Genomic DNA, 18626 nt, shown 5'->3' with positions numbered 1-18626 from the left:
ATTTACATGTCTACTAAAGCATTTCCAAACGAACAAAGATCGCATGAATTAATCTGTCGCCGCATGGTACGGTAGTTCGTGCTCTTTGGTAGTCGCAGCAAGGAACTCGCTGCTGACGCACTAATACGCGTGGATATCAAACATCGGTTATTCATATCACATTTCTGCCACGCTCTAGGAAATGCGCTGCCGTCGGGAGCGTACCAGAGTCTATGTACTCAAGTGCACGTGATTTCATTAGAAAAACAGTAAATCCTGAAGAATAATCATTACTAATAGGCACGTCTTGCGCATAGCAATACTACGTGCAAAAGAGTTAGCCGTTCTAACAGCCTAAATAAAAAAGTGTAATACAAGTGCACTTTTGAGTGTTTCCAACATTTTGATAATAAAACATACTGTAACTACGGGCAATCTGCAAAATGAGATGAATAATCCCCCGTTTAATATTTCTTCGGCGTCTGGTATCGTGAAACAGCGATGACCTCACTTCGCTCAAGGCGCATGCCGTTATTCCAAAAAGGTATGGCAAGCACATGGTAAAACGTTTGGTGGTAGTACGCGTGGTCGTATGAATGTAAATTTAAGAGGCCGACATGCTACAGTTATACACCGGCGCTACACGGAAAGCGCACATCCACGAGAATTCGGCGCGACCGTCGCCGATGGCGGACAAATTTTCAATACGAAGCCATTCAGCGCTGAACTCTTTTTTGATAGGCCGAAGCCTCCATCACTGCGCGTGAATTATTTTCGCCCATGCCTGAAAAGGTAAGCTGACGGAAATGCACTTCATTGTCATTATCGTCTAGCTCCCTCACAAACCATTTATTTAGTGCAGCAAACGTATCCAGAACCATTACGTGCAATCTCGCTATTGAATTCCCCTTGCAAGTTAGCAAAGAAATCCTGCCTGTTTTCCGAAGAGAATGACAAAGAATTGGAAGCTGACTGTGGATCAGTATGCAATACATTCAGCGCTCCGACGTCACATATTTATGACGTGAAGATTATGCATGGCTACTGGAGACAGGTAAATGCTAGGGAAGAGTCACTTTTGAATAAGCCGTTTACCATCTTAGAAACAGCACGTAAATTTACGATAGCTACCAAGAGAATAGTTCATCAGTAAACCGCCATTTACATTTCATCTTTTGAAAGTTCCGAGGAGGACGACGACGAAAATTTGGCAGATCCAACGTACTGTGGGAATCGACGTTATGCGAAGCATGCGCAGGGAGGTGACTGTGTGACAATTTGTCACATCGAGCGAAACGCTACTAAATGATGCTAGAAAAATAATTGTGGCGTTTTTTTTCTAAAAGAGCCAAATGTACTTTAACTGAAACGGAGAAAAACGCACTTTTTTTCTACTGCAGATATGGTCGGGCCTGCTTCAACAAATTTTTCGCCAGTGTGTTCCTGTCCCCTACATAAGTCAAATCTGTCTTGCGGCTAAAATCTATATAGCCCACTATCGCCGGTATTCAGGAGTAAACTTTGCATTTGGCTCTCATAGATTGGAACATTTCATTTGGGCTTGGATTAGCTCGTAACATCCTCCTTGTGCTTCCGTCGGTGTCGTCCTTCGTCGCCTGCGCGTAATGGCGATGACTAGACTTGAAGAGCGACTGGTCCTTCTTGGCAAAAGGCGCCCTATTATGTACTGGCGGCATCGATTACTTGTTCTTGGCATCCATTTAAGGCCTTCAAAGGGCTCCAGCTCTTCTTCTTCCGAGATCGTTTTATGTTGTTGTTGTTGTTGTTGTTGTTATCCTCTCCTCATGGCACATACCCAGTGGAGGAAATCGGCCGAGTAGATGCTGAATTCGTCCTATATTTTCTGCATGCTGTAACTCCTTGTTACGCTTATTTGTTTTTAATTATTGAATTAAAGTGCCAAATATGAGTAATCAAAAGTTAATGCCCATGGAATTTAGCAAGAGATTCTTATGCCGTGCCGTTTCGGATCACTTCTTCTTCTTCTACAAGGAATACATCGATGCCCAATATCTTCATTTCACAAATCTTTTATTTCAAATATACCGTCTTGGAGGTCAAGAACGACGTGATACAGTAGCGCTAAACTCGAAAAGAAACACTAAGAGGCAAAAAAAGCAGTAGGTTCGGCCTCTTACTCTTTATATTTGAGTCTTGCTCTGCAACATCATGTCCTTCAGTAAGTGCCAACTCGCCCTAACAAAACAAATTGTGGAACGTAAACACGATAGCGAAACAACGAGCGCACAAATGAAACAGATTGAATGAGATCATGTTGGTTGTTTTGGTCACGATTGTTAACGCAGCGCTGGTTTTATGAATGTGGCTCAGTTTGATTGAAACAGATGCAGCATTTGGCTCATTTTTGATTAGAAACTGCCTTTATGAGTTCACGTTACAATCAGGAATTTCCCCATTTTATTTCCAACTGTTTTAGAAGTTAAACATACTTAGGCGCGCTTGACGCTCCCGTGAAATTTAGCACAGTTTCGGTTTCTGCATATGGCTCTTTTTGGAAAAAAAACGGCACATGTGCAGAGTCGCCCATGTATTATATCACCTGTTGTTTACAGTTGCTTAACGATACCAACAACAACATAGGTGCTACCAACACCACACGCAATAAACTGATATGTAGTGCTTTTATTCTTCAATACTAGATAGCGTATATTCGAATAGGACAATGAAGAAACACAGATGCACAAGACGCGCGCTACTGGCAACTAAGATTTATTCAGAAAAGTTTCCTTAGATATGTACACAGCAGAGTGGCACGCACAGGCGCACTGCGCGTACGTTACGGTCACAACTGCAGCTGTTAGAGTTGCGTTACAGTTGTTATGCTTATCCTTATACATTATGACGCAGAACGCACGCAAGTTTCACGAACCCGTGTGCATGCGTGGGAGGGTCGTTGGCAATTCTTGAATAAGGTTATCATCAACGTGATCAGTGAGCACCAGCAGCTGGACAGGACTTGTTATCGGATCCGTTCGGGATCGTGGCTACGAACGGTGTAAGTGTAGTGACGTTCGAGGTATAGTAGAGCTAGTGGAAACCGCGGATGGCGTTTACGAAGAAATGATCTGTGATGCATTCTGTCGTGGACGTGGCGCCGAGGTCTAGTGATGCCTTGTCAATATCCAAGCCGTCTTTCATGCCGTCTAAGAGCCAGGGGTTGATGGGTTTCGATAAGTCAATGCTGCAGTCACCGGTAATTATAGGGGACATGGTCTTGTCTGCAGAGTTATTTGTAGGAAGTTTGACCTCGGTTTTTGTGTAATCCACGCGGTCGACGTTGTGGACTACGTGGACGAGTGGATGGTAGCCCAGCGTCTTCTAGGGGCGCTCTGTCTTCAGCACCCTAACTTTCCTTGCGTCGGCCGCTGTGGTGTAATGGTTACGGTGCCCGGCTGCTGACCCGAAGGTCGCGGGTTCGATCCCAGCCACGGCGGTCCCATTTCGACGGAGGGGAAATGCCAGAGGCCCGTGACCTGTGCGATGTCAGCGCAGGTTAAGGAATACCAGATGGTCAAAATTTCCGAAGCCCTTCACTATGGCGTTTCTCATAATCATGTGCTTTTGGGACGTAAAACCACAACAAATACTATTATCACTTTCCTTCCGTGTCCATGTCTATGTTTGTGGTTACTGTGCTGATTGAGACTGTTATCAGCTATGTGCTACACCTGACTGAGGGAAAGGGTTTCATGACATTCGCGACAGGTATTTTGCGTTATTCATGTCATCACCAGTGAATCGTGTTCGTCATACACTCATCCTAGGCTATGCAAATTTTGGTATATTGCAACCTATGGAGAAGACTGGGAGAGCGCCCAGACCTAGGCGGCTAGATAGATAGAAAAAAAAGAGGGTGACCTTATTTTTAGGTCTGGCGGTCCCATGCCGCCAATTTCCCACAGGGTGGGTGCCCTCCCAAGCGACATTGAACTTCGTTCTGCCGAGCACCGGGCCGGAAGTGCGCGTGTCCCTATTTTACCGGTAGGTACCCGGCGGCAGCAATTCTCTGCCTCCCACAGCAGAGGCGGATGCTCAACTATTTCACCAAAGCTGTGGTGGGTTAAGGTGCGCCCAGGGGTCTTTGCAGAACCTTATGGGGCCACCTTTCGAGATGAGTACCCATTAACAACCGAGCGTCAGGTAGGTGTACTCCTCTACCCCTTTAGAAAAACCGGTGGGTTCCCGGTCGGCACTGGGAATCGAACCCGGTACCTCCCGCATTGGAAGCGGACGCTCAACCATGTAGCCACCGCTGCGGTAACACGTAGATAGAAAGGCCCAAAGCGCCTGAGGTTCGCTCAGAAATGCTTCGCATTTAAAAAACTACCTATGTTTGCACAGGCATAATGTGGATACCTGAGACACTTCTTTGAATGAATGTGTTAGTTATTTATTCCACAATTTATAGCGATTTTTGGTGTCGTTTTTATAGCACACCAGAGCCGAAAGGATTACCAAAGCGCTGGATGTTGTGCGGCTGTAGCATTGCTGCTCTAAAAAGTATCTTTATGAGCCCTGGACATTGAAGCCAGGCTGATGGAACAATGAGCTGCTCAGCCTCTTAATTACCGTGGCCTGGAGTACGGTTCATTTTGTGTCAAGCACAGCTTCTCTCGCGACTGTGAACTATTGGGCAGATGAACAGTTATTTCAGCGCCCATAACTGCGTGCCACTTTTTTTCGACCCTACGCACGGCCTTCATCGTAGTGCCATCCTTCCATTCGTGGCTGCTCATTGACACCTTTCATCATATTAGTGTGGCCATCACCATTATATGGCTACCTCTGAAATGTTTGCTTGAGTGCTTGCGCCCTTTCTAAACCTTCAAACATAGCACATATACTATAGGCACCCGTCACTGTCCAGAGGGCGCGATGGAGCTCTTATCGAACGCCTGAGTGTTGAGGGCACCAGCCGCCAGGGATACCAAGAAAATGAAACGCTCGCTGGACACATCGACGCGCTCAAGTGTCTCCCTTCTGGGCGCCTCTTTCAACGAACGCTTCCTACGTTCGTTCGTAATCACCTCAGGGATGCTGCCACCGCCTTCAATGCAGCACAAACGCGTTTAGAACGCGCGCTTTTCAGGCTGTGCCAAGGCAGCAGAAACGCTACAAACGCGTTTCAAACTCACTGCATTCAGGCGATGGCAAGTCACGTTCAAGTCAAGGAGCGTTTCTGAACATAGAGGATGCGGAGGATAGACACTCGATTTTGCTGCGTCTACTCGCTAGGCTGTGTTTTCTGGCGCTACCATCGTATCTCGGAAACTGCATTGCAGGGTGCCTATATGTGTTATAATTTGCCTGATATTTTAGGGGCGAAGCTCCTTATGTCGCGGGTCTGTCCATCCTCCGTTTGTAGGTTTGTTTGTAGTAGCCACCTCTAGTTCGTGAGAAGCGCGCGTTCTGGTATGCAGTAGAAGAAGAAGACGACGTTGACGAGTGAGACACTCGTGCGTGTTCGCCTGTGTGGCATTCTTTCTTATTTGCTGCGCGCGTTCTGGTATGCAGTAGAAGAAGAAGATGGCGTTGACGAGTGACACTCTCGTGCGTGTTTGTCTGTGTGGCGTTCTTCTTTACTACGTCTCGTGTTTTCAACGACACCCGAAGACAACGTTTCAGAAGCAACGCGCCATGAGGCTCCCTCTTGGCACGCTTTCTCTTTAGCTCGGAGTCGCCAGATGGAAGACAAGGCTGCGGAACGGAGGGCACGGAAGGCGGCGGCAGCACGCGCTCGCAGACAGAATCCTGAAGTGAGAGCCCGCGAGGCCGATGCTGCACGTCGACGCCGCGAAGCAGATTGCGCCGTTCGAGCCCGCGAAGCCGAAGATGCTCGACAAGCTGCACGGCTGCGGCGAGAAGACCATCCGTGGGACATGTATAGACCTGGTATTTTCTAATTTTCAGTTGCAACCCGCACAAGAACTGCTGTCCCTTCACTTCACGGACCATGAAACCGCGATAGTGAAGGGACAACGCAAGCCAAGCATCATTTAATTAAGAAAAATAAAAGTTTCATGTTTGTGCTATACACACAGTGTTTCTCACTCTTCATATGATGATTGATGGGGCGTTACACAGAACATTCACGGTTTACCGATGATTCTCTCCGGAGCTTCGCCTCACTCATCATCATTCACCACGCGGATATGCTGTTAAAGACGATAGTCTTTCTTGGGATACTTCAACGGAGAAATTTTGGTCTGTCTGTCTTTCTGTTTGTCGGCACGTCACTCGATTCAGCCACTAGGCCAAAGTTGAACCACTTGCCCAAGGGCCAGCCATCATGAACTGGTGCGGCTGTTCATACTTGTGACCGTTGTCGATGAAAAAGTAAATATCACGCATATCTGAGGCGCAACATCACTAGGTAACTATTAGGTGGTGTGTACTTTTAATAGATAGTGCATACATACGTAATTCTAAAGACCCTAGTTTCTTAAGCTGCGCTGAAAATGCGACTGCGCTGAAACTTGCCTTCGTCCGTGGCCTCTGCACGAGCTCATTGTAAGTTTCGGTTTCGGTTCTGTATTGCACTGTACGAATGCCATGGGGCGCCGCTCTGGCATTCCTGTTTTACCCAGGTGTGTGTGGAGAGTACTCGTTGAGTGCGGACGTTTCTTATGCTTCAGCGCTTCGCGCCAAACCGCGTGTACGGGCTGGCTGGCGTCCCCACTGGTCGCGTTGGTCACAGCCGGTCTTCGCCTGCTGCTGCGCCGGGACTACCAGCCCGCAACACAGCACTCACGTTTCCTGACGTATTGCCAGATGGCATCCATATCTCACGCAGCGCCTCTTCTATCGTCTTTAGACGACATTTGCAAGGAAGCACGCAGATACGCGGCCAATTTTTTTTTGTTTGTAGGTTGCTTCTTCCGTAGACAAGCATAGCTTTTCTGGACGACTTCCACTACTGTTATGGTATCCTTCACAGCGCGACACCAGAAGAGGTTTCATGAATTTCCTCAAATTTCTCAGAACATTCTCAAACCACCAACGTGAAAGAACATTGCCTTCTAGCTTTTGGAATTAAAAAAAAAGTCAAGTGTTCAAGTCCCAAAAATAATATATAAGCAAAAAGTGAAGCGCTGGGGTGTATCAAACGTTCCACAGCATGCAGTGCCACATGCTTTTGTGTGTGTCAGTAATGTCTACAGCACAAATGATAGTGATGAGAGGCTGTGGCATGAACAGTATTAATGGGCAGGCACTCTTCCGTTATCATTGTACATCTATTGCGCAGCTCAGCATGTCAGATCTGTTGGCGCCCGCAATCCGCTATGCTGAGGATGGCGTCCCTATGGACCACGTCAAGCAGGCCATCTTTCGGCACATGCTCAACGCTCTCCAGCGAATGCCCGGTGGACGTTTCTTCTTGGGCGGAGACAACAATGAGCCGCCAATTGGTAATTTGATGGTGAACCGGCCCCTGGCAGCACTTTTGAAGGCAAGTGCATAAGTGTTTCACTGTTATACTGGAGCACTGCAGTTGACGGTGAAAAGTGCGACAGCCGTAGCGATAACGATCAAAATACTCACTCAGCATCGAATAACATACGAAGAGCATAAGCCAAAGCGCCAAGCATGGTTGTAGACAAGCCAATAATCTCTCGAACTGATCAAACACATCGGCTATCTATATACGTATTACGGTACTGTTCAGTGCAATTACTGTTGCTCGCATATGGTCCACAAAGTATACCACTATCTGAGACGTGTATGCAACCTGATTAGAGAGAGCGATATCATTCGTCAAGGTTCTCCTACATGAAGGCCTTATTTGCATCGGGCGCTACCAAATGCGATAGTTGTAGCCAGTGAATACCGATCAGCAAGGAAAGGTGTAGTGCGCGCGTCCATATATTCGACATTGCACGAGCCATATCATGATTGCAATTTTATAGCGATGATGGGGTGGTGCAGGCCGCATATGTTTGCCTGGTTTATTGGTGTCGTTGTCGGCTGTTTAACGTCAGCACAAAATGTGTGTCATTCAACCCTACTGCTGGCGCAGAGGCAGAATACGATATGTGACCTTATATTTTGTGCGATTGAAAGAAGACAGGACATGTGATGTGGTAAGGGCGCATAATTGCATCTCTTAAATTAACTGCCATAGACCCGTCCTCAGTAAATAGGACCATAAACGTGTGAGACACTGCATATTGAACATCACCTCTGCGGAACAGAGCGTTCATTTGCTTCGAGATGCTGGTTCATTCACCCTCGCGCTGCCAGTCGTTAGCCCTCTGGTTAACTCGGTTGGTAGAACGACCGCCCCAGGAAGGTGTTGGTCGCGGGTTCGATCTGCTGACCAGGGGTGCTATGCAGGATGGCCCGAGTTTGGCGAAACTCGGGGTCTTTCCGAGCTCTGGCGACAGCCCCTTTTGAACGAGCTAATAGTACGAGAAGGTGAAATCCATCCTTCAGCGCGCGCTCCGTTTCCATTGTTTACGATGGAAGGCAGCGTCATATCAAGGGTGGTCGAGGAGGTTGGGTGGTGTCGTCAAACTAGAGGCACCTTCTTTCATTTGTTTGTCGTTCCACTGAGTGCAGAAGTGCACCCATGCAAGAAAAGTGGCAGATAGCTCGACTAACTATATTTTTTATGTGTGCGCGGGTTTGAATTCATTTTCAAGCGTTTAATGTCTGCACTAAGTATCCTTTAGAATAATCAGCACCGTGGCCTCTGAGATTAGTTCCGAACTTACAACACCGCGGCTAGAGCTGATCGCCGAGGCCACGTGTATAATCACCATGGTCGGCCTGTACATTCTAGCGCGTTGCTCGGCCGGCGCGCGCCCTCGTCGTTCCCTTCTTTTTTCGTCTGCTCGCTCCCAGAGCACCTGCGCCCGGCTGATTAGCTAATTGGCTGGGCGGTATACCTAGCTAAGTCAGGACGTGCTATGACGAAGCTGATTAGGCCAAATCATGCTAAGGCCGAGCTAACTAAGCCACATCTTACTAAGACCATGCTAATGAAGTCGTGTAAAGCTAAGAACAAGGTAATTAAGATCATGCTAATTTACACGCCGCTAATTAGGAGCGTGTAATGAAAATCAAGATAATCAAGCCCTTAGTCACCAAGATCGTGTTAATTAGGACCGTGCTAATTAGGATTATGCTAAATACCTCTGCACTACTCAGGACCTTGCAAATTGAACCTGAGTAATTATGGCCGTGGTAATTAAGGTATTATCAATTATTGTTGATCAACACGAACGCTAATTATGACCGCGTTTCCTTTTGCCGAGGAGCGAGCGGCACGATTCATCTATGAGCTTAATCGCACAGACTATGCACACACGCACGAAAAACTAAAGGTTATATCACGTGGCTACGATGTCTCGCCCTCAATTTCACCACACTCACGACGTACCACTCACAGCTATGAATCAAGTGCTCCTGGTGTGATTTGCGGCGAGAAATGTTACTATTTACATGTTTGTGGAGACATTGTTTCTACCGATTCGCTACTACAGAAAAACCTTCAGACGTGTAATGTAAGTATAGCAGTAAGCTGTCCATTTATTTATCTGTAATATTCCCGATAAGCGAAACGGGCTGCACCAGAGTGCTGCGGTGTGCGCCCTTGTTGCCTTCGAGAGTGGAAATTTTTATGATGCAGATGGAATGAAAGAATTTTCCGAAAGAGGACAAACGCCCACGAAAGACGTCCGTGTGAGGCGCGATGATCAGTTGGCAAAAAGATAGCGCGACAATCACGCTGGCGTCGCTGCACTGTCAAAGTGTTGACTTAGTGGCGGCGCTGTCGCGTTGTACCCGGTGTTCCTTTGAAAACCGCCGCAAATATCGCACATGCGTTTGTGACGCCATTCTCGTTCTTGTAGCCGTTTTTATCAACGCTGCTATCGCGTGCTCCGCACTGTCTTCCTGTCATGACCGCCGTAATGCTAGCTCGGAGCAAAGTCGTGTGCCCGAGAAGCTCGGGCCATCCTGCATAGCACCCCTGGATGAATTCGTCGTCAACTACGAAACTATATTTGTAAAAAATTGGCGTTTATTACGGGCAAAACAAAACACAAGCAAAGAACAGATGTGCAAGAAAGTGAGAAAAAGACTGCACGTTTATGGGGTAATGGGGATTTCAAGCATAAGACCACGTGATGTGGAAGTTATTCTCTTAAAGGGACCGACAACTACCCAGAACATGAAATGAGCTGACTACACTGATGTAAAGATGGTCCGTCGCATTGACTCAAACCAACCCTGTTTTTTTCGTGAGAGATGGATTTATATTTTTATTTCTTAATTGAAAGTTGCGAAAAATGACCTGTGGCGCCTCTGACGGCAAAAGCATGAATGATCCAATGAAGACGGCCACGTGACCGTTGATTGATGTACGCGGTCGACGAGCTTTTTGTTAGTATTGAAATATTGTTCGTTTCTTTATAATAAAAGGTAATACTCCATAATAATGTACATATAGGCCTGCCTTAGTAGTATGCATTAAAGTGGCGCTGCCTTCGCGTGACGTGATGATCCCATGCTCTTCGGCGCGTCTTGAGCAACTTTTCAGCGGACTCATGCAACCGTGCACGCAGTTTCCAGGCCGCTAAGAGTTTGGAGCGACATAGTGTTGCCACCTACACCTCGTCTCAGAAATGACGCGCGCTGCTACTCGGCGCGGCCGCGCATATGCGTAGTGATACGGTCCCTAGAAGTAGTGACGTTTTCGATGACTTGGCTTGGCTCGTGCATCGAGAGAGTAACGATGCCGGGATAAGCCACCCATGACTTAGGCGCAGGCAACCTTGGACGCATGAGCACACAGCGCGGTACAAATACAGGGAAGGTGTATATGGCCACATCATCTCATTCTAACAGCTTCTTAGTTTGAAAAATAGGTGAAAAGCAATAAATAGAGGTGGTTAAGCATAGTTATAGGAACTCCTGCGAGAGCAGAACAACGATAGCTTTCACAAATCGCGAAAAGGGCTGGCGGCATCGCTATCAATTCTCAGCGTTGCTGGAGGAAGGCTGTATCCGTGTTTAGAGCCTTTCAGATAGAAAAATACTGCTTGTAAAATAACTACGTGCTTTTGGGATTAACTACTGCAGCTACAAACACTGCGAAGGGTGAGCTTTCTGTCGCGTCGTAAAAAAATGGGTCGAGAAAAATCAGTTGTCGGTCGCTTTAATACCACACGCATCCGCGAAAAGGACTCTTCTTGCTACATGAACAGCAAACATCCTGAGCAGCACCACAGAAATAGGGCGAAGGAACGTAAAGGCATGCATACGTTGAACATTTACTATCTATGCTTATTTTTGGTGCAAGGTGCCTAATGAGGATGCAGGAGAGACAGACAATGAAACACCACAGAACCATATGGCGAATCACAGGATCCGCAACAAAAGGGAGACTTGTGCGCTTGCGCAGCAGAGCCAATGAGGAGACAGGTTAATATTGCCATAAACAATGTTTCTGATTGGATTGGATTGGAACAAACTTTATTTGTGCCTGCAGTTGGGCGCTCGCGCGCCCCGACGAGGGCCTACGTCGTCTTCGGGGTTGCCGTTACTCGGCGCGGGTCTCCGCTCGCCGTTGCCGGCTCGCTGGGTCCCTGCCTTTCGAGCGCCCAGAGGACCTGCTGGACGGCCCAGAGCTGTTGATCCAGGTCGTAGCTCTTCGCGGCTTCCTCGAGCCGCGACGGGATCGTTCTTGATCTCGCTTCCTCTGGGTGTTTGATGCAGTCCCACAAGATGTGCGTGTGATCCGCCGTCTCCCTCCGGCAGACCTTGCACTTGTCGGTCGGGTATGTCTCGGGGTACATGCGATGCATCAGTCCCGGACTCGGTAGCGATCCGGTCTGGAGCTGTCTCAATAGTACCGCCTCCGCTCGATTCAACCGCGGGTGCGGGAGTGGGAAAGTCCTGCGAGCCATGCGGTAGGCTTTTGTGATGTCGTTATAGTCCGTCATGCGGTCCTTGGCTCCGAACCACGTCTGACGGTCTGTCGCCGGGGCGCGGTTAGTTAGCGCTCGCGCCGCTGCGTGTGCCGTCTCGTTGTGATTGGCATTGCGTTCCGACGCGTCACCCGCGTGCGCCGGGAACCACTTAATTCTTACTTTTCTGTCTTGCAGTTTGGCCGCACGCAATACTCGTTCGGCCGATCTACATACTTGGCCTTTGGCGAAGTTTCGCACCGCCTGTCTCGAGTCACTTAGCACGGTGTGGCAGTCTGGGTCGATGATGGCCAGGGCGATGGCCACCTCCTCCGCTTGTTCCGCTCCAATGCTCTTCACGCTCGCTGCCGTCCTTGTTGCGCCGGTCGACGCCTCGATGACGACCGCTGCGAAAGCGTTCTGTTGGTATTCGGCCGCGTCCACATATCGCGCGTGCTCGTCGTTGGCGTGCAGGTCGATGAGAGCCTTGGCCCTCGCCGCTCTTCTTCCCTTGTTGTAGTCGGGATTCATGTTCTTGGGTATGGGGTCGGTTCTGGTCTGGCGTCGGACCTCTTTGGGGACGGGGAGCTTCGTCTCCGCTTCGTTCGAGTGTCCTATTCCCAGGTCATCCAGTATTTTCCTCCCGGCATTGGTCGTGGACAGCCGCTCCAGTTGAGCGCTCCGTTGTGCTTCGGCTATTTCTTCGAGCGTGTTGTGTATCCCGAGTTGTAAGAGGCGGGTCGTGCTCGTGGACTCAAACAGGCCCAACGCCGTTTTGTACGCTCTTCTGATGATGGCATTGATTTTGTTGCGTTCGTGTTGCAGCCATCTGTGGTAGGCTGCGACGTAAGTGACGTGGCTGATGATAAAGGATTGTACGAGCCTGATTAGGCTCTCCTCTCTCATGCCTGCTTTCCGGGACGTGACTCGTTTGAGGAGTCGCGTCGCGTTGGCCGCCTTCGCTGTAAGACGGGCGATGATGTCGCCGTTTCTTCCGTGCTTCTCGATGACCATGCCTAGGATCCTGATTTTACCGACCTCGGGGATAACGTTGCCGGATTTGGTTATGATTCGGATCTTTTCGTATTCGCGTTTTTTGGTCTTGCCTCTGACGTTGTTGGTAGGTGGGAGTATTAGGAGCTCCGATTTGCTCGGCGAACATATCAGTCCGGTGCCCTCCAACCGGTCTTCTATCGCGTCGACGGCGGTTTGCAGCGCGCACTCAATGTGGGCGTCGCTGCCACCGGTCACCCACAGCGTGATATCGTCCGCGTAGATGGTGTGCCTGACGTGTTCGACATCCGCGAGCTTCTCTGCCACTCCGATCATTACCAGGTTGAACAGCATCGGCGAGATGACCGACCCCTGCGGTGTGCCAGTGCTCCCGAGCTTCTTCTCTTGCGTCTGTAGGTCGCCTGCTCGCAGCTCGGCGGTCCTGTCCGTGAGGAAGTCCTTAATGTAGTTGTAGGATCTCTCACCCATGTTGAGATTTGAGACTTGGGACAGGATCGCCGAGTGTTTCACCTTGTCGAAGGCGCTCTGCAGGTCGAGCCCCAGGATTGCCTTGTTGTCGCGTGCGCTGCCATCGCCGTCGATGATTTGGTATTTGAGCTGCAGCATCGCGTCCTGCGTGCTCAGGTGCTGTCTGAAGCCGATTACCGTGGCCGGGTACAGCCCTTCTCGTTCCAGGTAATCTTGCCACCTGTTGAGCAGGACGTGCTCCAGCACCTTGCCCACGCAGGACGTGAGCGAGATGGGCCGGAGGTTGTCCGTGTCCGGTGGCTTCCCCGGCTTGGGAATCAGAATGGTCTTGGCTGTCTTCCACTGCTTCGGCAGCTCGCCCGCTTTCCAGCACTTGTTGAAGTACTTTGCTAGGTTCTCAATGGAGCCGTCGTCGAGGTTCTTCAGCGCCTTGTTCGTGACGAGGTCCGGGCCGGCCGCCGACCGGCTGTTGAGGCCGTGCAGGGCCGCGCGGACTTCCTCGACGTCAATATCGCGATCGAGGTTCGCGTTGGGTTGGCCGCCGTACGGCGCGTGTTGTTCGGTGGGTGTAGTTGGCAGGTATTTGTCGTTGATACGCCTGGTGACTTCATCGGCGCCGTGTACCGAGACCACCCGATGTATGAGCTTGGCGAGTCTGTCCCTTTGGTGTGACTTGGTCTTGGTTTCGTCGAGCAGATGCCGCAGCAGGTTCCACGTCTTCCCGCTGTGCATCTGCCCGTCTGCTGCGTTGCAGATCTCGTTCCACTGTTGCGCGCATAGCACGCGGCAGTGATCTTCGATCGCTCGGTTGAGCTCCGCCACCTGCTTTCTGAGTCTGCGGTTGAGCCGTTGTTTCTTCCATCGATTGAGTATCGACTGTTTGGCCTCGAGGAGATGCGCTAGCCGGCTGTCTACTTTGTCTATCTCCGCGTCCGTTTTAATTTCTTTCGTCGCGTCGCGTACGTTCTTGGTGATTTCGGCCGTCCACGAGTTGATGTCTTCGATCTCGTCGTCACCGTCTTCCCTCTGGTTTCTGGTGTGTCGGAAGGCATCCCAGTCTATCCATCTGTGTGTTCTGTTGCTGGTGTCGTTGTGTTCTGGTATGCCGATTTCCACGATGGTGTGGTCACTGCCGAGGTCGGCCCCCGTGTTTCTCCAGGTGATCGCGCCCCGGACGTCGTTCTTGACGAACGTGAGGTCCGGAGTGGTGTCGCGGGACACGGAGTTACCGATTCTCGTCGGATGCGTCGGGTCCGTGATGAGGGTGAACTCGAGTTCCGTGGCGTCTTGGTACAGGTCGCGGCCCTTTGCTGTGTACTTGTTGTAGCCCCAGGCTGGGTTCATCGCGTTGAAGTCACCGCACGCGATCAGCGTGTTGCGGCCCGCCGCGGTGCTGGCTCTGTGCAGTAGTGTCTTGAATCTCTCTTTTCTCTTCGATGGGTTGCTGTAGACGTTCAGCAGAAATATGCTTCCTTTTCTCTTCTTGCCCGGGATGATTTCGGTGAGTGTGTGCTCGATCTTGATAGTGTTGTGGAGCTCGTGTTCGACGAACGTGAGTCCCTTCCTGACCAGGGTGCACAGGCCTCTGCCGTCGGGTGGGCCCTTGTGCACTCTGTAGCCGGGGAGTGACGGTGCGTCGGTGAGTGTCTCTTGTAGTAGTATCACGTCCGGCTTGCGCGCGGCGCGTGCAATGTGCTGCTGGATGACTGCCTTCTTCCTTCCGAAGCCGCGACAGTTCCACTGCCACACTGTTACGCCTGTTGGTGCTGCTGCGTTGGCGGCCATAATTGCGTTGGCGCGTATGCGGTTCCTTGGTTGGGTGGATGTAGCGCGAAGATGGGCGCAAACGTCGGGTGGCTCACGATCGGCTGTAGGGTCCTTTCGATGTAGGCGAATCTGTTTATGTTCTCAGCTTGGTAGTTATCCACTGTTTGTTTCATTGCTGTCACTGCTGCGATGTTCGCCGTGAGTAGCTCTTCGAGTTTGGTGAATCTCGCTTCGAATTTGGCTTCGAGGTTCTCGTTGCGGTCGTTTTCTTTTTGCTTACGCGGGGCCTCGATGGCTCGCTTCTTCTGTGCCGGTTCCTCTACGGCTGCCTCCTGGTTCTTCGTGCTTGTTTCCTCTGTCTCTCTTGAGCTTGGCGTGGGTCTCTGTGGAGACTCGTTGTTGCATAGCAGCAGCTTACGGATCTCAGCAATCTCTCTCGAGAGGTTGTTAATAGTTGTTCGCAGCGCCGCGTTTTCTTGCCTTAAGGTCTCGTTGGCTTCTCGCACCTTGTTCATATCGTCTTTCTTCGCGGCTTCCGTGATTTTCTGCGCGCTCCTTGTATTGTTCCCTTTCGCTTCGTCGACCCAGCCTACTCGTTCATGTGATGGTGACCTTTTCTTGCTGCTGTCTCTGGATTTTGGCGCGCAAACATGTTTCTGTCGAATGCAAGTTCATAAAGGAAACTCGTTGATCAGTCCCCGTCTAATAATTGACCCTGTAACTTCTCAGTGGCAAATAGTGCCTCCTTTGTTTTGCACGTGTCAGCGACATGCCCGTCGCCCTGTTCTGACGTAGTTGTGTGGTGAAATGCTCAGGCATCTCCATTGCAAAAACCAGCGCCGTTCCAGTAGCCCCATAGTGATACCAGTATGTTTTTTGGCACTGGATTGCACTGGGAGCACTGGTATACGCTCGAATTCACTGGGACTCCAGCGAAAGCACTGGGAAAGAGCTGAGTCGCACTGGTAGGGGCACTGGCTTTGCCGCTGTGACGCTGGCGCTCACCGCTGTAACGCTGGCACTGGCACATACTGGAGCCTGCATGTTTCTGCCAGTGCCGCGCGCTGCTTTCAATATTGTGCGCGGTGGAATGCTTTGGTATCGTTGAATATAGAATTTTTGATTCGATGCTACCGATAGGTGTATCCTAAAGGGTCCCAAACACGTGTCACAAGTTCTAGCTTGACAGAGAAAGACGATGAGATGGGCACTATTTTCATGATATATACGTGATATGTGAAATCAGGGTCACTTTTAATGTTTCCCTGTCGAATGTTGAGAAGAATATGTTAAAACAGAAGAATATGCGGAGCACGTAGCAGCAATGAATACACATTTTGTGCATGTCGTACATACATATCAGTTTTCCATCCGTGATGTGTTGCGGTAATGACCTCATATTGTAATGTTTATAAGTCTGGAGCCATCGGTCTGAACGTACAGAGCAAATCGTTACACCGTCGTGCAGTTGGCAAGAAGTAAATGAGCTCTCGCTTCGCGAACCCTCCCACCGAAGGCTAGAAAAACAGCCGTCGTTCAATATCGCCCCACCGTAAACGCATCTCGGGCAATTCTTGCACTTCCACTTACTTCAGCTATACGTTAGGTAACAGAAAAAAGGTTCCGAGCCCGAAATGAAGAAACTTCAACCGTCGCAACTCATCTGCGCCGAGATCGGTCCTACCCAGTGCGGCTCCCAGCGAGCGTTAGGCCTAGCGTACCGGCCGAGTCTGTCTACATGCCACCGGCGCTTCTTGGTTTAAGTGCAGGCAATTCAGACGTGTAAGGATTACTGTAAAGTGCAGTCTGTGCCATCCGTTAACCTAAATTAACCATTCTTTCTTGTGTACGCTGTCCGCACAAGGAGCGATGACCATCGATGCGACGCGCTTTCAGCAACGGACGCACTGACCGGTATACGTCTCTGACTCATACGTCAGAACACATACCTGTCAAATGGTACGCGTTAGTGAACTAACACACTGGTATCTTTTTTCAACGAATTGTGTTTGTTTTTGCTGAGCGGTTTTATAGTTGTAGGTATCGATAAAACTGCCGATCAGAATACAGGCACGCCCGCCCCGCAGTAATATCGTCGCTCGCGCGAGAAAACTACTCCGTATGAATTCATGTAGGCGCGTGTTTATCGAACGAGGCATCATAAAGCTTCCGTACATGTTGAACATTAGCAAGGGCGAGAAACGGCTAATTAAAATCGACAGTAACAGGCGTCAAACTGTACCCTGCTCCTCGATCCATTTCGTATTTTTCAGAGTTAAGACGGGAATTCTTTAAAAACTTGGCGCTCTTCCCATTTTAGGGATTTCATTCGTTGCCGGCAACGCTTTTTTTGTGTCTAATAAAGTAGGAAGCTTGATTTGGAAAGGAAGATTGCGTCTTCCCTGAATACGCGACATCAAAATATGAAACGAAACGCTGTCTTACTGCATTGACTATAGCCCTTTTACAACGATGTCGACATGTTTCAGCGTGGCGCAGTGGTAGAGTGCTTGCTTGGAGATTGAGAGGTGGCGAGTTCGAATCCTCGTGGTGGAAGTTCTTTTTTCTACGGCTTTTCTATTGCACTAATGATTTCTACATGACTTTCTTTACTAATATATTTACGTAGGGCATGTACCCACCGCCGTTTTAACGCTGTAGAGCCGTTTTGCGCTTGAGTACCCAGCGCCTCCCAGTAAAACGCCGCTCCAGCGGCCCAGTATCCAGCGCGACGCTAGACCCATGATCCGGCATGGCACGGGACGCTGGTACCCAGTGGCGCTGGGTTTTGCAATAGGGATTATAATAACTACGCCTTTGTAAGGGTATCGTGCAGGCTACAATTCACGTAAATCACCCGTAGACGAAGGCGCGGAACAACCTAGGACGAGCGCTTGCCTGCTGCCGTACTTCATTCCTCGCATCTTACGGAAAACGACAGATCACTAGCTGAAGATGGCGTCACTGGTACCATGGTCTTTGAGTCCCTTGAACGTGGCCTTAAGCAGAGCTGCTCAATATGCCTTCATCCACGCTGTGGCGTCTGCTCGGAGTCCTCATCGCATCGGTGCTCACGAAAACGACAGCAGGGTGCGGAAACTCTCTATACGCCCCGCAGGACGTGCTGTGGCGTGCTGATACGCTACGGCAGCGCCGCTTCTACCACTGACGGCTGCGGGGTATCCAACGAGCAATAATCACAAACAAAATGTTTTTTCATGACGTCACTCGGGAAGTCAGCGAATAGAGGGAGAAGGGGTGAAGCCACGAGGAGGACGGTTGCCGCTGAAGACCACCTTTCCCACTTAGCATGCAAGAGGATAGTGTTCGTGCTCTCTTCAAGTTCCGCTGGCCGCTCGGGTGACGTGACCATTCGTTAATTGTTGTTAACAATTTTTAAAACTTTTTGTTCGTGTATTGCGAAGCGGACAAAATAAAGATGAC

At 49.8% G+C, this 18626-nt stretch overlaps 1 protein-coding gene across 1 annotated transcript in view; it reads left to right on the top strand.

Moving 5' to 3' along the window:
* LOC119398798 (glutathione hydrolase-like YwrD proenzyme) overlaps positions 1-7483 on the top strand; it is a 39520-nt gene extending 32037 nt beyond the window's left edge. The window contains exon 4 of the mRNA XM_037665613.1: positions 7268-7483. Within this exon, the coding sequence (XP_037521541.1) occupies positions 7268-7483 (216 nt within the window). The remainder of the gene's footprint in view (positions 1-7267) is intronic.
* Positions 7484-18626: the final 11143 nt, after the last annotated feature.

Source organism: Rhipicephalus sanguineus, chromosome 7 (genome assembly GCF_013339695.2).
Source record: "Rhipicephalus sanguineus isolate Rsan-2018 chromosome 7, BIME_Rsan_1.4, whole genome shotgun sequence".
In the NCBI taxonomy this organism is placed as follows: domain Eukaryota; kingdom Metazoa; phylum Arthropoda; class Arachnida; order Ixodida; family Ixodidae; genus Rhipicephalus; species Rhipicephalus sanguineus.
Note: the sequence above shows the minus strand (reverse complement) of the source record. Positions and strands in the feature narration are given on the sequence as shown.